The sequence below is a fragment of the Anomaloglossus baeobatrachus genome, chromosome 7 (genome assembly GCF_048569485.1).
Source record: "Anomaloglossus baeobatrachus isolate aAnoBae1 chromosome 7, aAnoBae1.hap1, whole genome shotgun sequence".
Taxonomy (NCBI): domain Eukaryota; kingdom Metazoa; phylum Chordata; class Amphibia; order Anura; family Aromobatidae; genus Anomaloglossus; species Anomaloglossus baeobatrachus.
This window is the reverse complement of record NC_134359.1, coordinates 288,724,109-288,742,824: the sequence shown is the minus strand read 5'-3', so window position 1 is coordinate 288,742,824 and position 18,716 is coordinate 288,724,109. Positions and strand designations below refer to the sequence as shown.

Here is an 18,716-nt window from a genome sequence, read left to right as displayed (position 1 = left end):
AGGAGTTGAAATTCATGATGGCCGATCCTTCCTTCCCCTGAAATCAACTGCCGTGAGTTAGGACCCCATGGCAGTCCCCTCACGTCTGAATATGTATGGGAGCCCTTAAATCATTCTCTGATGTATGGGGAAGCAGTGTACTGTATCAAATGAGTTGAGTGGAAGCCTGAGGTTTTTGGTAGTAGGTTGCGCTGAACACATACATATTCAGACTTTAGGGGCCCACCATGGGGTCCTAACACACAGTAGTTGATATCAGGAGAAGGAAGGATCGGGCATCATGAAGTTCAAGACCTTTTCCATTTATTATAATATAAGGAAAAGGTGTTGAAATTCACAATACCCAATCCTTCCTTCTCCGGACTTCAACTGCCGTGATTTAGGACCCCATGGCGGTCCCCTCAGGTCTGAATATGTATGGGGGCCCTTAAATCATTCTCTTGATGTATGGGGAAGCAGTGTACTGTATCAAATGAGTTGAGCGGCTGCCTGAGGTTTTTGGTAGGTTGTGCTGAACACATGGGCAATCGCCACAACTGAGCGTGTGTGTGTGTGTGTGTGTGTGTGTGTGTGTGTGTTTATGTGTGTGTGGTGGGGGTTGGACAAACTATTAAAGGTGTATGGGCCCCTCTAGGACACCTTCTTAAATCCACAATGGAATGTGACTGACCCGAAATGCAATAGCCTTCCAGTCTCACCTTGAGGTGACCTCTGTGCATTTGAGCCTTCTCACACATCTGTAGGAAATGTTTCACTTCTGACTCGTTGAGAATGATGTACACCGAGACCTTCCTCTTGAATCCCGACTCAAGCAGATCCTTAAATATGTCCACATCAGTGAAGAGGTCCATGACCACCGCAATAACCTGGGGGGAGAAAAAGAGGATATAATTTGATACTTTCCAAATAACAGCAGGATCCGTCATCTTTCATGGTCATTACAAAACAGGTTTAAAATCGTAGATCTGGACAATCCCTTTAAATGAGACAAGAAATATGGCCACCATTGCAATTATTATACACCTGTATATGGTATCGCCAAAATCGTAGAGACCCATACAAAAAAAGTAAAATCCGTAAACATAAAAAATGGCAGAATTACCAGTTTAATTACTTTCAAACGTAAATAAACAAGTCCGCAAATGAAAATAAAAAGCCAAATATGCCTTAAAGGGGTTGTTCCGTAAAATATTTATCCCCCTATCTTGAGGTGGATGATAACTGTATGATTGCCGGCTGCTGAGACCCTCACAATATTCCCGAGAATGGGGTTCCCAAAGCCCCCTACATGAATAAAGTAGTACTGAGCATGTGCAAACACAATTTTTATTGAGCAGTGTTCGCACATGCTCAGTCCGGACAACAATAAATCAGCAGAATTCTCTGCTCTAGCGTTAGTGAAGCGCACATGAGCCGTAGACCTCCCGGCCGGGGCTGCGGCACGGAGGGAGCGGTATCGGGTTTCTCTCCTAGCCTACTTCACACCATATCTTTCATCGGTGTCATTTTCTCACACGCCCAGAGCAGAACACAGAACAATCCGCCAACGTTTAATTACTGCTCAGCCGGGGTGAGAACGGGAAGCCGCGTCCCCGCCCGGCATATAATTATTTTATGCGAGGAGATGTCATCCTGCGCTGTCGACAAGAAAAAAGAAAAATCCCCGGGGGATTTTATTTAAAGGAAATTTGTCATCAGAAAATGATCTATTGTTTAAATCCGGTTCCATGGATGGTTTTTTTTTTTTATATATAATTTTTGGCAATTTTTTATTTATTTTTTTAAAAATATTTTTGCCAATTTTTTTTTTTTTTTGCTCATCCCCACAATGGGATGAGGATAAAGAAACAGTGAGCGTGTGACAACCGCTGCTGTAACTGGAGACAAAAGGCAGATTTTACCAAAGGCAGATTTGACCTTTAAAACCTCCGAGTATAAGAATGGGGGCGTAAAATCCCACAAATCCCACGTATGAATGGAGCAGTAGAGCACATACAAGACCACCACTCCATTCACTCTGCTCGTACATGCTCACCACTCACGCAGGGGACTGCGGACCCCCATCCTTGTGACTGATGGGGATCCCGATGATCATACTTATATCACCGATCCTGTGTTTATGGGACGACACCTTTAAAGTGGGGTCAGGCTGGCAGGACCCTACCCCCCCAAACCCCCCCCCCCCACCCGACAACTGCTGGCATGGTTTTGCAGTGTTTTCGTTCCTCTCTAATCCCGCCCTCTACTCCCTCTCTTTTTCTCTAATCCCTCTCTCTCTGATCCCTCTTTATTTCTCTGATCCCTCTCTCTAATCCCTCTATCTCCCTGTCTCTTATTCTCTCTAATCCTTCTCTCTCTCTGATCCCTCTTTCTCTGTCTGATCCCTCTCTCTCTAATCCCTCTCTCTCTGATCCCTCTTTCTCTCTCTCTGATCCCTCTTTCTCTCTCTCTGATCCCTATCTCTCTCTGATCCCTCTCTCTCTCTGATCCCTATCTCTCTCTGATCCCTCTTTCTCTCTCTCTGATCCCTCTTTCTCTCTCTCTGATCCCTCTTTCTTTCTCTCTGATCCCTCTTTCTTTCTCTCTGATCCCTCTTTCTTTCTCTCTGATCCCTCTTTCTTTCTCTCTGATCCCTCTTTCTTTCTCTCTGATCCCTTTTTCTCTCTCTCTGATCTTTCATTCTCTGATCCCTCTTTCTCTCTGATCCCTCTCTCTCTCTCTCTCTCTGATCCCTCTTTCTCTCTCTCTCTGATCCCTCTTTCTCTCTCTGATCCCTCGTTCTCTCTCTCTCTGATCCCTCTTTTTCTCTATGATCCCTCTTTCTCGCTCTCTCTCTGATCCCTCGTTCTCTCTATGATCCCTCTTTCTCTCTCTCTCTCTGATCCCTCGTTTTCTCTCTCTCTCTGATCCCTCGTTCTCTCTCTGATCCCTCGTTCTCTCTCTCTGATCCCTCGTTCTCTCTCTCTGATCCCTCGTTCTCTCTCTCTGATCCCTCGTTCTCTCTCTCTGATCCCTCGTTCTCTCTCTCTGATCCCTCTTTCTCTCTCTCTGATCCCTCTTTCTCTCTCTGATCCCTCGTTGTCTCTCTCTGATCCCTCTTTCTCTCTATGATCCCTCGTTCTCTCTCTCTCTGATCCCTCTTTCTCTCTATGATCCCTCTTTCTCTCTCTGATCCCTCGTTCTCTCTCTCTGATCCCTCTTTCTCTCTATGATCCCTCATTCTCTCTCTCTGATCCCTCTTTCTCTCTATGATCCCTCGTTCTCTCTCTCTCTGATCCCTCTTTCTCTCTCTCTCTGATCCCTCTTTCTCTCTCTCTCTCTATGATCCCTCGTTCTCTCTCTCTCTGATCCCTCTTTCTCTCTCTCTCTGATCCCTCTTTCTCTCTCTCTGATCCCTCTTTCTCTCTCTGATCCCTCGTTCTCTCTCTCTCTGATCCCTCTTTCTCTCTCTCTCTCTGATCCCTCGTTCTCTCTCTCTCTGATCCCTCTTTCTCTCTCTCTCTCTGATCCCTCTTTCTCTCTCTCTCTCTATGATCCCTCGTTCTCTCTCTCTCTGATCCCTCTTTCTCTCTCTCTCTGATCCCTCTTTCTCTCTATGATCCCTCTTTCTCTCTCTGATCCCTCGTTCTCTCTCTCTCTGATCCCTCTTTCTCTCTCTCTCTCTGATCCCTCGTTCTCTCTCTCTCTGATCCCTCTTTCTCTGTCTCTGATCCCTCTTTCTCTCTCTCTCTCTCTGATCCCTCTATCTCTGATCCCTCTTACTCTCTCTCTCTCAGATCCTTCTCTCATTCAAATTCGATTCAAAATAGCTTTATTGACAGGTCCAAGTACATGTTGGCATTGCCAAAGCAGGTGGTGAAAATGTGGATAGGGGTTCATCCATGGTGGGGGGATGGAGGCTCCGCCTGGGTGGGGTATAGAAGTCCATGACATATCAGGCTCCTCTTAGTCTGCGGCAGGCACTGACATTTCACCACTATGGCTGCTGCACTTTCCTCTTTCGCCAGTAGTATGGGCAGTTTCTCTTCTTCCTCTTTCTCTCTTGCTGTTTAGGATAATCACAAAAGGGATCTTGTCCCTACGTTTTTGTGATCGGGAAGGTCAGAATGTCAAAACTCTTCCTAGTGAATACCCCCTTTAAATGGGACGTATAACAATACAGCATAAAATCCTCCAGAAATAGCGCCACCCTGGTCGTCTCAGGTATTGCAGCTGGGTTTTAAAAAATTTCCACCAGAAATGATTGACCCTGTGGGGTCTGGTCATATCCATTTTGAACTCCGAAAACAAGGAGAGGTAGATTGGCCTTTATAGGACGTTTTCATCTGCCTTTACCACCCTATGTACCAACCACTCATTGTCAGGGCGGCATTGTAGTTTTTATTTCGTGCTGTGGACACTGGGCGTGCTACCAACATTACATGTCAATACAGTTTTCCTTTGATATCAGACTAGAAGGGAGCAGATGATAAGAATGGTGGGAGTTATCTTCCTGCTTTACTTGGCTGCAGTACCTTGACTTTTGCAATCATTACCTAAAATACAGATATGCCCAATTTACGTGAAGCCAATTAAAATTTTCCAAAAGTTTCAAATGTCTATTAAAAGTTTTCACAGAAGCTTATCAGCATGGGTGATAAGATGTGATTTTAGGAACACCCCTTTAAATAGGTTTCTTAAAGGCGATTTCCACCCCCCAAAAATAAATAGACTACCTGTTAATACATCCAAAGTTAAAGCGGTAGCCAAAGTTTGGCCTTTATAGCTGTTTTACTTTCAGAGATATTAGTATTTTTTCTACTTGGTTGGGGCAGCCATTTTATTAAAAATGTAAACAGGAAGTGCACCCACGTCGGTCATAACCTTTGATTTCACTTTTCTGCAACCTGTTGGTTTATTACAGTGATAAAATGGTGAACAGTTTTCAGTTTACGGCAATTAATTCAAAAGACGACGACTAATAAGACTCCACTTCCTGTTTACATCTTTAAAATGGCCACCGCCATGGAACAGAAGTAAATGGCAATATCTCCGAAAGTAAAACAGATAGAATTATGAAATTTCGGCTATTGAGCTAAATTATCATGTGCTAAGATATGAGATCATTTTGTTTCGGGTAGAAAGCCCCTCGAAATTTCATGATAGTGAGATTTCTGTCTCCAGGCTGCAGTGACTGCATGGAGATGCAAAGGAAAGAGGAGAAAACAATCTGTGTGTACTGGAGGATTAGCCGGGCTGGGGCCTAGCACACAAACAAGGCTCTGCCTGTTATTCCCAGTCTCACCCTTGATCTTACAGCTCCTATCGTGACCAGTAAGCTCCTGCTCTCTGTCTGGGCCGGATAAGCGAGTGACAGATTTACTAAAAACAGATCTCAGCACTTTTGGACTCTGTTCACGACGTTCTCACTGTTGATTTTGGATCTCGACGCCTTCCAACCAACCTCCTTTTAACTGCGATGTTTTTCATTACTGACGTCAATGGACGGGGAAAAAGAAAAAAACATTCATAATATAGGCAACTTCATCAAGGAGGGAACTGACAACTGTACTGGGCTAATATCTGTCTCTGAAAAGGTGTTGCCACACAGTTAAAGGAGTCCATTTACTCCACCCCCATCTTTGTCCAGCACATGAGGCAGACAAACAAGCCATGTTATGCAACTTGACCACATGGATGTGAAGTCACCAGGTGTTTGGTTTGCGGCAGTCAGATACGGCCTAACATTTTGTCAACATAAAACCTCAATTTAAAGGGTCTCTCCACTTTTTCATAAATGGGTATTATCGGATAGAGCTTGCACATACGAGCAATTTTGTAATTTACTGCTTGTTAAAATTTTCAACAGTTCTTGAGATATTACTATTTTTCTTTTGCTTATAGCCTTGGAGACCGACCACCAGTGGTCGGTCTCCTAGGCAACAAAATTTAAACAACAAAAAAGTGTTAATATCTCACGAAGGGCTGAAAATTTGAATACGCATTAAATTGCAAAAGTGCTTGTTTTCACAAGATCTATCTGGCAATACCCATCAACAAAGATGGAGAATAACCCTTTAAGCCATTGCCTTGGAGTCAGACCACTGCTGCTAAAGAGCAGATCATGTCCAGTGCTTCCAAGTGCTTTTTTTTTTATTGAGATTGTAAGCACCGTTTTGAAGTTGGAACATGTTGTTACCCCTTATTCCTGGCCAACTTTAGTACAAAGCTTATAAACTACACAGCAGTGGTGGTCGGTCTCCTAGGCAACGAGCTGTAAACAATAGAAAAGTGTTAATATCTCAAGAACGGCTGCAAATTTTAAGAAGCAGTAAATTGCAAAAGTGTTTGTTTTTACAAGCTCTATCTGGCAATACCAATTTACAAAGATTGCGGAAAAACCCTTTAAGCCATTGCCTTGGAGTCCGACCACTGCTGCTAAAGAGCAGATCATGCACAGTGCTTCCAAGTGCTTTTTTATTGAGCTTGTAAGCACTGTTATAAAGGTGGAGCACGCTGTTACCCCCTTATTCCTGGCCAGCTTTAGCATAAGGCTTACAACTTACAAAGCAGTGGTGGTCGGTCTCCTAGGCAACGAGCTGTAAACAATAGGAAAATGTTAATATCTCAAGAACGGCTGCAAATTTTAATAAGCAGCAAATTGCAAAAGTGTTTGTTTTTACAAGATCTATCTGGCAATACCCATCTACGAAGATGGAGAATAACCCTTTAAGCCATTTCCAAACCTCCTGATCTTACTAATAATATCAGAGAGGACTGGATGACAGGTATTTATTATTATCCGGTACAGTCCGCCTCCACCAGGAGCGATAATTACATTTATTAAAAAAATCACAACCCTGGAGGAGATGAGCCAAGTGACGTCGGGGATCACATAGTTCACAAAGAGATGGATGAAACTTTTACTTTGCCCCTTCCCGAAAAATGAGACCAGTTGCTCATTTGTAGACAGATGTGACTTCACCAGCTAGACTGTGGTCAGCACAGCCAGGTGTGAGCCCCCCACCGTCATCCAGGTGTGAGCCCCCCCACCGTCATCCAGGTGTGAGCCCCCCCACCGTCATCCAGGTGTGAGCCCCTCACCGTCATCCAGGTGTGAGCCCCCCCACCATCATCCAGGTGTGAGCCCCCCACCATCATCCAGGTGTGAGTCCCCCCACCATCATCCAGGTGTGAGCCCCCCGCCATCATCCAGGTGTGAGCCCCCCCCGCCATCATCCAGGTGTGAGCCCCCCCCACCATCATCCAGGTGTGAGCCCCCCGCCGTCATCCAGGTGTGAGCCCCCCCCCCACCGTCATCCAGGTGTGAGCCCCCCACCATCATCCAGGTGTGAGCCCCCCCACCATCATCCAGGTGTGAGCCCCCCCACCATCATCCAGGTGTGAGCTCCCCCACCATCATCCAGGTGTGAGCCCCCCCCACCATCATCCAGGTGTGAGCCCCCCCATCATCATCCAGGTGTGAGCACCCCCACCATCATCCAGGTGTGAGCCTCCCACCATCATCCAGGTGTGATCCCCCCACCATCATCCAGGTGTGATCCCCCCCACCATCATCCAGGTGTGATTCTCCCCACCATCATCCAGGTGTGATTTTCCCCACCGTCATCCAGGTGTGATTCCCCCCACCGTCATCCAGGTGTGATTCCCCCCACCGTCATCCAAGTGTGATTCCCCCCACCGTCATCCAGGTGTGAGCCCCCCCACCGTCATCCAGGTGTGAGCCCCCCCACCGTCATCCAGGTGTGAGCCCCCCCACCGTCATCCAGGTGTGAGCCCCCCACCGTCATCCAGGTGTGATTCCCCCCACCGTCATCCAGGTGTGAGCCCCCCCACCGTCATCCAGGTGTGAGCCCCCCCACCATCATCCAGGTGTGATCCCCCCACCGTCATCCAGGTGTGATTCCCCCCCACCGTCATCCAGGTGTGATTCCCCCCACCATCATCCAGGTGTGATTTCCCCCCCACCATCATGCAGGTGTGAGCCCCCCCGCCATCATGCAGGTGTGAGCCCCCCCGCCATCATCCAGGTGTGATTCCCCCCACCATCAGCCAGGTGTGATTCCCCCACCATCATCCAGGTGTGATCCCCCCCGCCATCATCCAGGTGTGAGCCCCCCCGCCATCATCCAGGTGTGAGCCCCCCCGCCATCATCCAGGTGTGAGCCCCCCCGCCATCATCCAGGTGTGAGCCCCCCCAGCATCATCCAGGTGTGAGCCCCCCCAGCATCATCCAGGTGTGAGCTCCCCGCTGTCATGCAGGTGTGAGCCCCCCCGCCATCATCCAGGTGTGAGCCCCCCCACCGTCATCCAGGTGAGGAATGACGGTCATGTCAAACCGCCTCAGCAAATGAGGTTACTTTAACTGTCGTCTCTAGTCCGATACTCCGGAGCATCCGATGATCCGGCACCAGGCAATATTGTGCAACACGAGCCGCCTCCATAGCCAGGAACTCTCCGGCCCACCCTAATCCTCAGCTTTACATTCCTGGCCGGGGCGGTCGCCTCTTCCTTTATGGTTCTGCAGTCGTCATTGCTGCCCAGACTATGGAGCAGGTCTCCTGGTAACCGCACGACAGCTGCGGTCAGGCTGCAGCACTCACATGGTTAATGCATCCCGATTAGACGGTGATACACCCATAGTACACAACGCAGCAGCCGGGGTGCCAGGAACCCTGCAAATATAAGTATATACACAGCAACATGTGAAGACGCCTAAAGGTGGCCGTATAAATCGGCTGCCGACTCCCCATGCACATGCACGCTCAGGTCAACTGGGTGTGCATGCATTTATAATTGCAAGGGGATTATAGGAACCCTGCAAATAGAAGTATATACACGGGAGCATGCCATGATCTGAAGACGCCTAATGGTGGCCATACAAATCAGCTGCTGATTTCCCGTGTACATGCACGCTCAGGTCGACTGGGTGTGCATGCATTTTTAATTGAGAGAGGATTATAGGAACCCTGCAAATATAAATATACTAGCTGTACTGCCCGGCTTCACCCGGGTTAATAACTGCTGTTAACAAAATAGAATGTGTTAACAAAAATGTATTCTGCACAGAAAAACCACAAAACAAATAGAAATGTAATTATGTCTGTCTCCCCCTCTGTATATATCTCTGTCTTTCTCTCTATCTCTTTGTCTGTCTCTTTCCCTGTCTGTCTGATTGTCTTTCTCCATCTGTCTCAATCTCTTACCCTGTCTGTCTATCTCTGTCTCTTTCCCCGTCTGTCTCTTTCCCCGTCTGTCTCTTTCCCCGTCTGTCTCTTTCCCCGTCTGTCTCTTTCCCCGTCTGCCTCTTTCCCCGTCTGCCTCTTTCCCCGTCTGCCTCTTTCCCCGTCTGCCTCTTTCCCCGTCTGCCTCTTTCCCCGTCTGCCTCTTTCCCCGTCTGCCTCTTTCCCCGTCTGCCTCTTTCCCCGTCTGCCTCTTTCCCCGTCTGCCTCTTTCCCCGTCTGCCTCTTTCCCTCTGTCTCTTTCCCTGTGTCTGTCTCTTTACCTGTCTTTGTCTGTCTCTTACCCTGTCTGTCTCTTTCCCTCTTACCCTGTCTGTCGCTTTCCCTGTCAGTCTGTCTCTTTGTCTGTGTCTGTCTCTTTGTGTCTGTTTCTTACCCTGTCTGTGTCTGTCTCTTACCCTGTCTGTGTCTGTCTCTTACCCTGTCTATGTCTGTCTCTTACCCTGTCTATGTCTGTTTCTTAACCTGTCTGTCTGCCTCGTTCCCTGTCTGTGTCTGTCTCTTTCCCTGGCTGCATTGTGACACGCCAATATTCCATATAAGGGCATGGCTGCGCATTCTTCTGAAGTTCTGGCTGCACTGTGGCTCCATTCGCTTTAATGGAGGCAGGTTTTTTGGTGAATAACTGTAAAGAGCGTGGTTAAAATTTCCCCTCAAAACATAGCCTATGACGCTCTCGGGGTCCAGACGTGTGAGTGTGTAAAATTTTGTGGCTGTAGCTGCGACAGTGCAGATGCCAATCCCGGACAGACAGACAGACAGACAGACACACACACACACATTCAGCTTTATATATTAGATACACAGCAACACGTGAAGACGCCTAAAGGTGGCCGTATAAATCGGCTGCTGACTCCCCATGCATGCTCGTGTCGACTGGGTGTGCATGCATGTTTAATTGCGAGAGAGCTATAGGAACCCTGCAAATATAAGTATATACACAGGAACACATGAAGATGCCTAAAGGCGGCCATACACATCGGCTGCTGACTCCCCGTGCACATGCACGCTCAGGTTGATGGGGTGTGCATGCATTTTTAATTTTAATTGAGCGGGTTATAGGAGAAGTTCGGTCTTCTTCCCTTTTCGTCATCTTGTAGGATACGTAAACACAGATGACAATTTGGTAAAAAAAAAAACAAGAATAAAAACTGAAAACGCAAAGCAGTTTGTTACAATGTATCAGTAAATTGTATCAATCCTCAGTTCAGACTTGATACAATTGTAGCAAACAGTCAGCTGGATATTGCAGCCATAGCAGGTGACAGCAGATCGCGCTGACGGGTGGTTGTGCCCCCTTAATCATGAGAATGACGGGCAGAGACCCCTTTTTTGCATTTTATTTGCTAGATTCCAGGAGGGCAAAGCCCCCTACACTGAAATGGGGGTCAGACTGCCCCAAACAGTAAGTGATCGCCTTCCCTAGCAATATGGCCATCAGTTTCTGCCCTTTAAAGGGCTCGTTCACACCTGTCTACATAATGGGTATCTGACCGGTCACACAGCAATAAAGGCGCCGGCGGTCACTTGGTGAAATCAAACATTCCCATTCTCAATTCTGCCAAAATCAGGTGAGAGCAACCTTATCCTAACATATATGGCCGGCTTTAGATTCACACAGACTTAAAGGGATTTTTCTCTATTAAAGGATGGTGGTGGATTGGTGGGGTGCAACTGCTGGGACCCCCACAGATCCCAGGAATCCGGCTCTAAAAAGAAATTCCGGAATGAATTGGTGCTTGCGCACACACACCTCTGCCTTATTCATTGTCTATTGTACTGGCAGAGTACAGCGCTCCACTTTTTCCAGCAGTCCTATAGACAGTAAATGGGGAGTGGAAATGCACACATCCACTCCCAATTCATTGTCTATTGTACTGGCAGAGATAGCAGAGTAAAAAGCTCCGCTTTTTCCAGCAGTCCTATAGACCGTGAATGGGGAGGGTACATGTGCACATCACCTCCCAATTCATTGTCTATTGTACTGGTGCAGAGGGCAGAGTACAGAGTACAGTGCTCCGCTTTTTCGAGCAATCCTATAGACAATGAATTGGGAGTGGATGTGCGCATGGCCACTCCTCATTCACTGTCTATAGGACTGCCGGAAAAAGGGGAGAGCTGTACTCTGCCATCTACGCCAGTACAATAGGCAATGAATTTGGAGTGGATGTGCACATGTATCTTCCCCATGCACTGTCTACAGGACTGCGGTATTCGGCATCTCTGCCAGTACAATAGACAATAAATTGGGAGTGGATGTGCACATGTACCTTCCCCATGCACTGTCTATAGGACTGCGGTATTCGGCATCTCCGCCAGTACAATAGACAATGAATTGGGAGTGGATGTGCACATGTACCTTCCCCATGCACTGTCTATTGGACTGCTGTATTCTGCATCTCCGCCAGTACAATAGACAATGAATTGGCCACCACTCCATTCCGAAATGACATTTCAAAGCCCCGTTCTCAGGACTGGTGGGGGCTCAGACTATCCTTTTGTATAGGTGATAACTTTTAATTTTGGGAATAACCCTTTAAAGCTCATTTAGTCACATTTTTTAGTTGTTTGGAATGTCTTTGTTTGTTTTATAAACACCCCGCCCATGTTCCATGGGGTCAGTACAGGTACAATTTAAAACCCATAGAAGGCAATAGGTGACAGTTATGGCACAATCGTGAGAAAAAGCCAAAAAATGTGGCTCCCACTGCATCTATGGAGAACCAGGCCTCCAGGGAAGGAGAGGTGGCCACGCACACACGTATCTCCATTCCTTTTTTTAAAAGCACGCTTGTTCATTGTGCGTCATTTGTTTTGTGACGGAAGATCTAAAATCAGAGCAAAAAAATGAAGAAAAAAAAGGGTTAAAAGACGGAAAAAGCATAAAAACGCCAACAATCCGTGTTCTGATACAGAAGTGTGAATGAGACCAAGAAAGTGATGGCCGTTCGGGGGCAATCTGACCGCTGGACCCCCTCGAGTGCCAGCCTGGATAACCACCTAGACTATGCACAAAATGGGGTCTCATTAAAGAGGGGGCTCCAGGGATGGCACAACCATCACTCAGTGAGCGCTAGAGATCTGCCGTCACCTGGAATACAGTATCTATCCCTGTAGATTGGATACAATTGTAGCAAACTCTCACAGTGGAGGATTTACTACAATTGTATCCAGTCTACAGGGATTGCAGATGGATCCATTTACTGATACAATGTAACAAGCTCATCATTATTAGCCTTTATACACAAATGTCTTTTCTTCATTAGAGTTGAGCGGATCGCTTATAATCCGGGTCCGGCGGATCATTGTCGTGTTGACTCAGAAGTCCGAGATCCGATCCGGAATCCGGGCAATATATGTCTATGAGGAGCGGAATCTGGGACGGGGGGAGGGAATAGAGAGAGAGAGAGAGAGAGAAGAAGAGAGAGAAGAGAGAGGAAAAGAGAAGAGAGAGAGAAGAAGAGAGATAAGAAGAGAGATAAGAAGAGAGATAAGAGAGAGAGAAGAAGAGAGAGAAGAGAAATAAGAGAGGGGAGAGAGAAGAAGACAGAGAAGCGAGAGCGAAGAAGAGAGAAGAGAGAGAAGAAAGAGGAAAGAGAGAAGAGAGAGAGGAGAGAGGGGAGAGAAGAGAGAATAGAGAGAGAAGAAAGAGAAGAAGAGAGAGGAGAGAGAGGGGAGAGAGGAGAGAATAGAGAGAGGAGAGAGAAGAAAGAAGAGAGAAGAGAGAGAGAAGAAGAGAGATAAGAAGAGAGGGGAGAGAGAAGAAGAGAGAAGCGAGAGCGAAGAAGAGAAAAGAGAGAGAAGAGAGAGAAGAAAGAGAGAAGAGAGAAGAAGAGAGAGGGGAGAGAGAAGAGAGAGAAGAAAGAAGAGAGAAGAGAGAAGAAAGAGAGAGAAGAGAGAGAAAGAGAGAAGAAGAGAGAGGGGAGAGAGAAGAGAGAATAGAGAGAGGAGAGAAGAAAGAGAGAGAGAAGAGAGAGAAGAAAGAGAGAAGAAGAAGAGAGAGAAGAGAGAAGAAGAGAGAGAGATAAGAAGAGAGAGATAAGAGAGAGAGATAAGAAGAGAGAGAGAGATAAGAAGAGAGAGATAAGAGAGAGATAAGAAGAGAGAGAGATAAGAGAGAGAGGAGAGAGAAGAGAGAAGAAGAGAGGAGAGAGAAGGGAGAGAGAAGAGAGAGAAGAAGAGAGAGGAGAGAGAAGGGAGAGAGAAGAGAGAGAGGAGAAGAGAGGAGAGAAGAGAGAAGAAAGAAGAAGAAAGAGAGAAGAAGAAGAGAGAGGGAGAGAGAGAAAGAAGAGAGAGAGAGAGAAGAGAGGAGAGAAGAGAGAAGAAAGAAGAAGAAAGAGAGAAGAAGAAGAGAGGGAGAGAGAGAAGAAAGAGAGAAGAAGAGAGAGAAGAAGAGAGAGAAGAAGAAGAGAGAGAAGAAGAAGAGAGAAGAAGAGAGAGAAGGAGAGAGAGAGAAGAAGAGAGAGAAGGAGAGAGAGAGAAGAAGAGAGAGAAGAGAGAGAGAAGAAGAAGGAGAGAGAGAGAAGGAGAGAGAGAAGAAGAAGAAGAAGAAGAGAGAAGAAGAAGAAGAGAGAAGAAGAAGAGAGAGGGAGAGAGAGAAAGAGAGAGGAGAGAGAAGAAAGAGAGAGGAGAGAGAAGAAAGAGAGGAGAGAGAGAAGAAGAGAGAGGAAGAGAAAGAGAGAGAGAGAGAAGAAAGAGAGAGGAGAGAGAAGAAAGAGAGGAGAGAGAGAAGAAGAGAGAGGAAGAGAAAGAGAGAGAGAGAGAAGAAAGAGAGAAAGAGAGAGAGACAAAAAAAAACCCCGAATCCGGACAGTGCACTCGGAATCCCGGGTCGGACTCGGATCTGCTGCTCAAACCGCGCGGATCCGGATATTTCCGGTTCGGGTCCGCTCAACAAAATTCTTCATCCCTTCATTTTCCATGTGTCCGTTTTTTTGTTTATTTATTTTTTGTTTGTTTTTTAAACGTCTCATCAGTGTTTTCCGTATCCTAAAAAAATAAAACTGAACGGAAGACGACCAAGAGAGAAGAAGACTGAGGGTCCGGACTGTGAATCGGACCCAAGTAGTCAGAAAATGTCATCTTGGATAACATTGTAGCAAAATCCCAGCTGTGCGACGTCTCAGGTCTTTCGAACTGAAACAATGTCCTCATTCACTGCCAGCAAGCAGAGATCTTCAAAATGGTAATCAATTAGGAAATCTCTGGACTTTTCATTATTCGTATAAAAGTGGACAATCCCTTTAAAAAAAAAAAAAAAAAAAAACAAGAAAAAAAACATTTATATCTGAAAAAAATATCTCCCCACCCCACATTCCAGGAATAGCAGCCGTGCGTTGCTGGTGCGCACTCAGACTGCGCGGAGCAGACAGCGGATATAGCGATTGTACATGCTGATTCATAAAGGTTAATCACCGATCGACGGATCCCATTATGTCCGGACTTCCTGGCACATAACTTTCCGGGAAAAGACTCGGAGAAAGTTCACAGGGGATCAGTGATCTCATCTTATCAGGTGCACATCTACACTGAAACACTGTGTATGGGGGAATTGCTATTTAAGCAATTTTCTCATAATAACAAGGCCGAGTCTACATACTTCCTTATAGTCCCCAATGGCAAATCTGACTGGTCATGCAGCAATACAGCAGCCGGAGGTGCATTCCTGTATAAAAATATTTCGTACAAGGGATTTTTTGTTGTTGGGGGGAGGGGGAGGGGAGGTGTGATAAACACGCAAGGGTTCTTTAAGAAAATATGTAAGTCCATTGAGCGGGCGAGCCACAGTCTGCTCCCAAGGGCCAGTTTTCGTCAATGACGTGTCCCTATTACGACGAGGACATGTTTGTGCAAAGGATTATATGTATCCAGGGTGAAGCCTCGCCATAAACTCAACCGTAACTGCGCCTACGCGACTATATAATGCAATCGCATAGATAGGAAAAGCTATGGATCGATCACCGGATCAGTTTTATAGGGACATGCAACTTGCAGTCCAGGTGAATAAAAGTTATAGTTTCCGGTTATCAGCCACTTCAGAGCTCTGGTAGCCCGGGTCATATCCTCCATAGAGACCCACGCTCAAACAAAGCATAAACGCCGGAGCTCTGCGAATAGGGATGCCAAGTCTGTATTCCGTTACCTACCACCTATTGTCCGACCACCAGAAAGAAAATATTCACTGTATTTCTGTGTTATACCAGCCAAACACCCTTTCCCCTGAATTCACAGAGACGGCACGACAGAGGAATGTCACTGTCATTTTCATGTCACATACACACAATGCTACTATAACAGTCATCCATCCGTGGGTCAGAAATACCCCACTTTGATCACATGTGCGGTAACAATAATCCTACTGAACAGGTTGTAAAGTTACACAGACAAGATTTTCCTATTGCTATAGTGAATGATACAACTTTTGGGTACCGCAATGGGCACGGTTCTAACCCCAAAAAAGGCCATGGCAACTAATTTGAAAATTAATGGATTTCCAAGTTACAGGTTCCATTTTTAAGTCCTTTTTATAGTCCAGATTTACATTTTTCAAAATTCAGTCCCAGAATTCAAATAACAGGCACTGTAGTTACATTAACCGTGAGTCTACTCCACTAGTGAGTTTATGACAAATGTTCTTGCCAAGCAGACCTCGTCAAGGACATGTAAGTAAACACATTCATCCTCACAGGGACCAGATAAGTGGAGCCAGTCTGTTACAATGTGAAGCACTTGTTTCAACCCCTACAATTTAAAGTGTAGGGGAAGATATAAAACAAATGCCAGATTTGAATCAGGCATTATACTGGTATAACCGGATAATTGTACGATTCCATAGTAAGGACCTTTGCCCGAGACTACGTCAGGGCCATTAATCTAGTCCTGGACTCAAGAGTAACCAGGACTGCCAACCAGTGAAAGGTCACATCAGCAGGCAAATCGTGCCACCTATACTCCCCTTACATCACCCATACAAATACCAAGCTGTTGGCACCCCCATATAGTGCAGCTTCCTCTGAGATCATGCTCACGGTGAGTCACCCCGTGAAGTCACGGGCCGAGCCTTAACGCGTCACAGGTCATGATCCAGCATGTCTGGCACATCCATCCAACAACACGTTACCACAGGGATGGTGAAGACACGCCGGAAGCAGAAGGGCAAGACTTGACCAAAACTACGTGCATAGAGCACTAATATTATCCAACAGGTCCAAAAACCCAATGATATTCAACAGGACCAAATTCTCACCCAAAACCGGACCTCATACCATCTACTCAAAGAACTCTACCCCCCCCCCCGTCAAAAATAGTGCCCAAATATATATTTACGCGCTAGTATTAAGACTGGGGCACGTCCTCTAACCCCATGAACATGCCCATTACTATGGGTTGGCACCAGCAAACCGACTTAATCCTACTGGGGTGGGAATGTGACATCAACCATGGTCCATGTGTGCAGATATCTTGACCATGTATTGAGCTGATGGTCCTTAGGGGTTTCCCATTAGCTATTGGGCCACATTCAGACATGGTCCATTGCTGTGGTCTATATTTGAACACATGGATGTATATATTGGACCTTGCAGTCATGCTGAAATAAAAAATGTTGGCCACCCAGTGAGATGAATGGAGGTCCAACCTGGCTATCGACCAATGGAGGGATGACAACATAGAAAGGGGTAAACTAGACCACCCCTCTAAGATCAATCATCTACAAGGTGGCCTTTGATCTACACTAGGGGATAGGTAACTCATGAGGCTACATCTATAATAAAAATGGGCGCCCCTTCTTGGTGTTGGACACTACCTATTGTAAGTTTCACTAAGACTTCAAGTACCGCTAAGGGCCCCACAGCCACCCCACAGTGGAGCACGTGCCCTCTTATTGCCACTGCACACTCCAAAAAGTCTGACTAGTTGCTGGAACTGATGTCTATAGATATTCATCAACTGGACTCACCCTCTGGGCTTGTGTGATCATCTTCCTGACCACCTCTTTGATATGAGGCTGGCTATCGATGGGTGGCTGCATGTACACAGTAGCCCGGGTCACTCCTCTGTAGGCCACCGTGTCCGGCCAACCCAAATCCAACTCCGGAATGGGACAGTCCGACTTATCCGGCCAATATTCCAAGGAATGTTCCACCCCTTCCTGGGGGTCCCCTTCTCCTTCCTGATCAGACTTGTCCCCATTTTTCCTAGGGTGACTAGAGTCAGGGTCAAAGGCTTCCACCCGGCTCACGATCTTGGCCAGCTCCACCTCAGACAGGAAGTCTCTGATGTTCTCCTTCTTGACCACCTCGCTGAAGGCATCTTGCCCGGTGGACACCAGAGCTTCTAGCGCCAGCCGCTGCTCCTCGCTGTAGAAGAACTCGGGCTTGGTCTCACTGGATCTCCAGTTCACATTATTATTGTCCAAGCACTGGATCTGGGAGAGAGCCATGGTGAGGGATCCTCAGGTCCTGCTGGTGGAGACCCCAACTGGAAAAGATCCCAACTAGGAGAGACTCTCAACCAGGAGAGACCCCAACTGGAAAAGATCCCAACTAGGAGAGACCCCCAACCAGGAGAGACCCCCAACTGGAAAAGATCCCAACTAGGAGAGACCCCCAACCAGGAGAGACCCCCAACTGGAAAAGATCTCAGCTAGGAGAGACCCCCAACCAGGAGAGACCCCCAACTGGAAAAGATCTCAGCTAGGAGAGACCCCCAACCAGGAGAGACCCCCAACTGGAAAAGATCCCAACTAGGAGAGACCCTCAACCAGGAGAGACCCCCAACTGGAAAAAATCCCAACTAGGAGAGACTCTCAACCAGGAGAGACCCCCAACTGGAAAAGATCTCAGCTAGGAGAGACCCCCAACCAGGAGAGACCCCCAACTGGAAAAGATCTCAGCTAGGAGAGACCCTAACTAGGAGAGACCCCCAACTGGAAAAGATCTCAGCTAGGAGAGACCCCAACTTGAAAAGATCCCCTACTGGATGTGATTGCTGCTGGTGGAGATCCCTGGAGAAGTTCTATAGAGGACGGTCCCGTGTACAGGAGTGGATCTAGTGGCTTCCGGCGCTGCTGCCGCTCTGCTCTCCCATGGTGCCGGTATTGCCGCCAGTGTCCGGGTTCCCGCCGTCCCGCAGCCGGTCTCACTCCCGGATCTCTGTGCAGTGTGTGCAGCAGCCGCTCCCGGACTGGACAGGTAAAAGCGGCAGCGGCAGAGCTCAGCCCCGCCCCGCATCAGCACGTGACCCGGACACGCCCCCTCCAAGACTCCCACCGTCATGTGACCTGTCCCTGCTGGAGAGTGAGCTCTGCGGGCGAAATCCATTGTGCAAAACAAGCCCCGCCTCCAGACACAGGACACGCCCACAACAGTGCCCCCATAATGAACTCCCCCTATAAGAAGTAATCACACTTTCCCAGTATAGAACCATATATGATCCCCATAATAGAACCATACAGCCCTATAGTGCTCACCAGAA

The 18,716-nt window shown here is 47.2% G+C and overlaps 2 protein-coding genes across 2 annotated transcripts in view; one reads left to right on the top strand and one right to left on the bottom strand.

Annotated features, from left to right (window-relative positions):
* FAM83G (family with sequence similarity 83 member G) overlaps nt 1-18,472 on the bottom strand; it is a 35,878-nt gene extending 17,406 nt beyond the window's left edge. The window contains exons 1-2 of the mRNA XM_075318336.1: nt 17,200-18,472; nt 699-866 (exon numbers count right to left, since the gene is read on the bottom strand). Of these exons, the coding sequence (XP_075174451.1) occupies nt 699-866; nt 17,200-17,682 (651 nt within the window). The 5' untranslated portion in view covers nt 17,683-18,472. The remainder of the gene's footprint in view (nt 1-698; nt 867-17,199) is intronic.
* The window catches only part of SLC5A10 (solute carrier family 5 member 10), a 114,388-nt gene that overhangs the window by 56,906 nt on the left and 38,766 nt on the right, over nt 1-18,716 (top strand). The gene's annotated exons all lie outside the window — the stretch shown is intronic.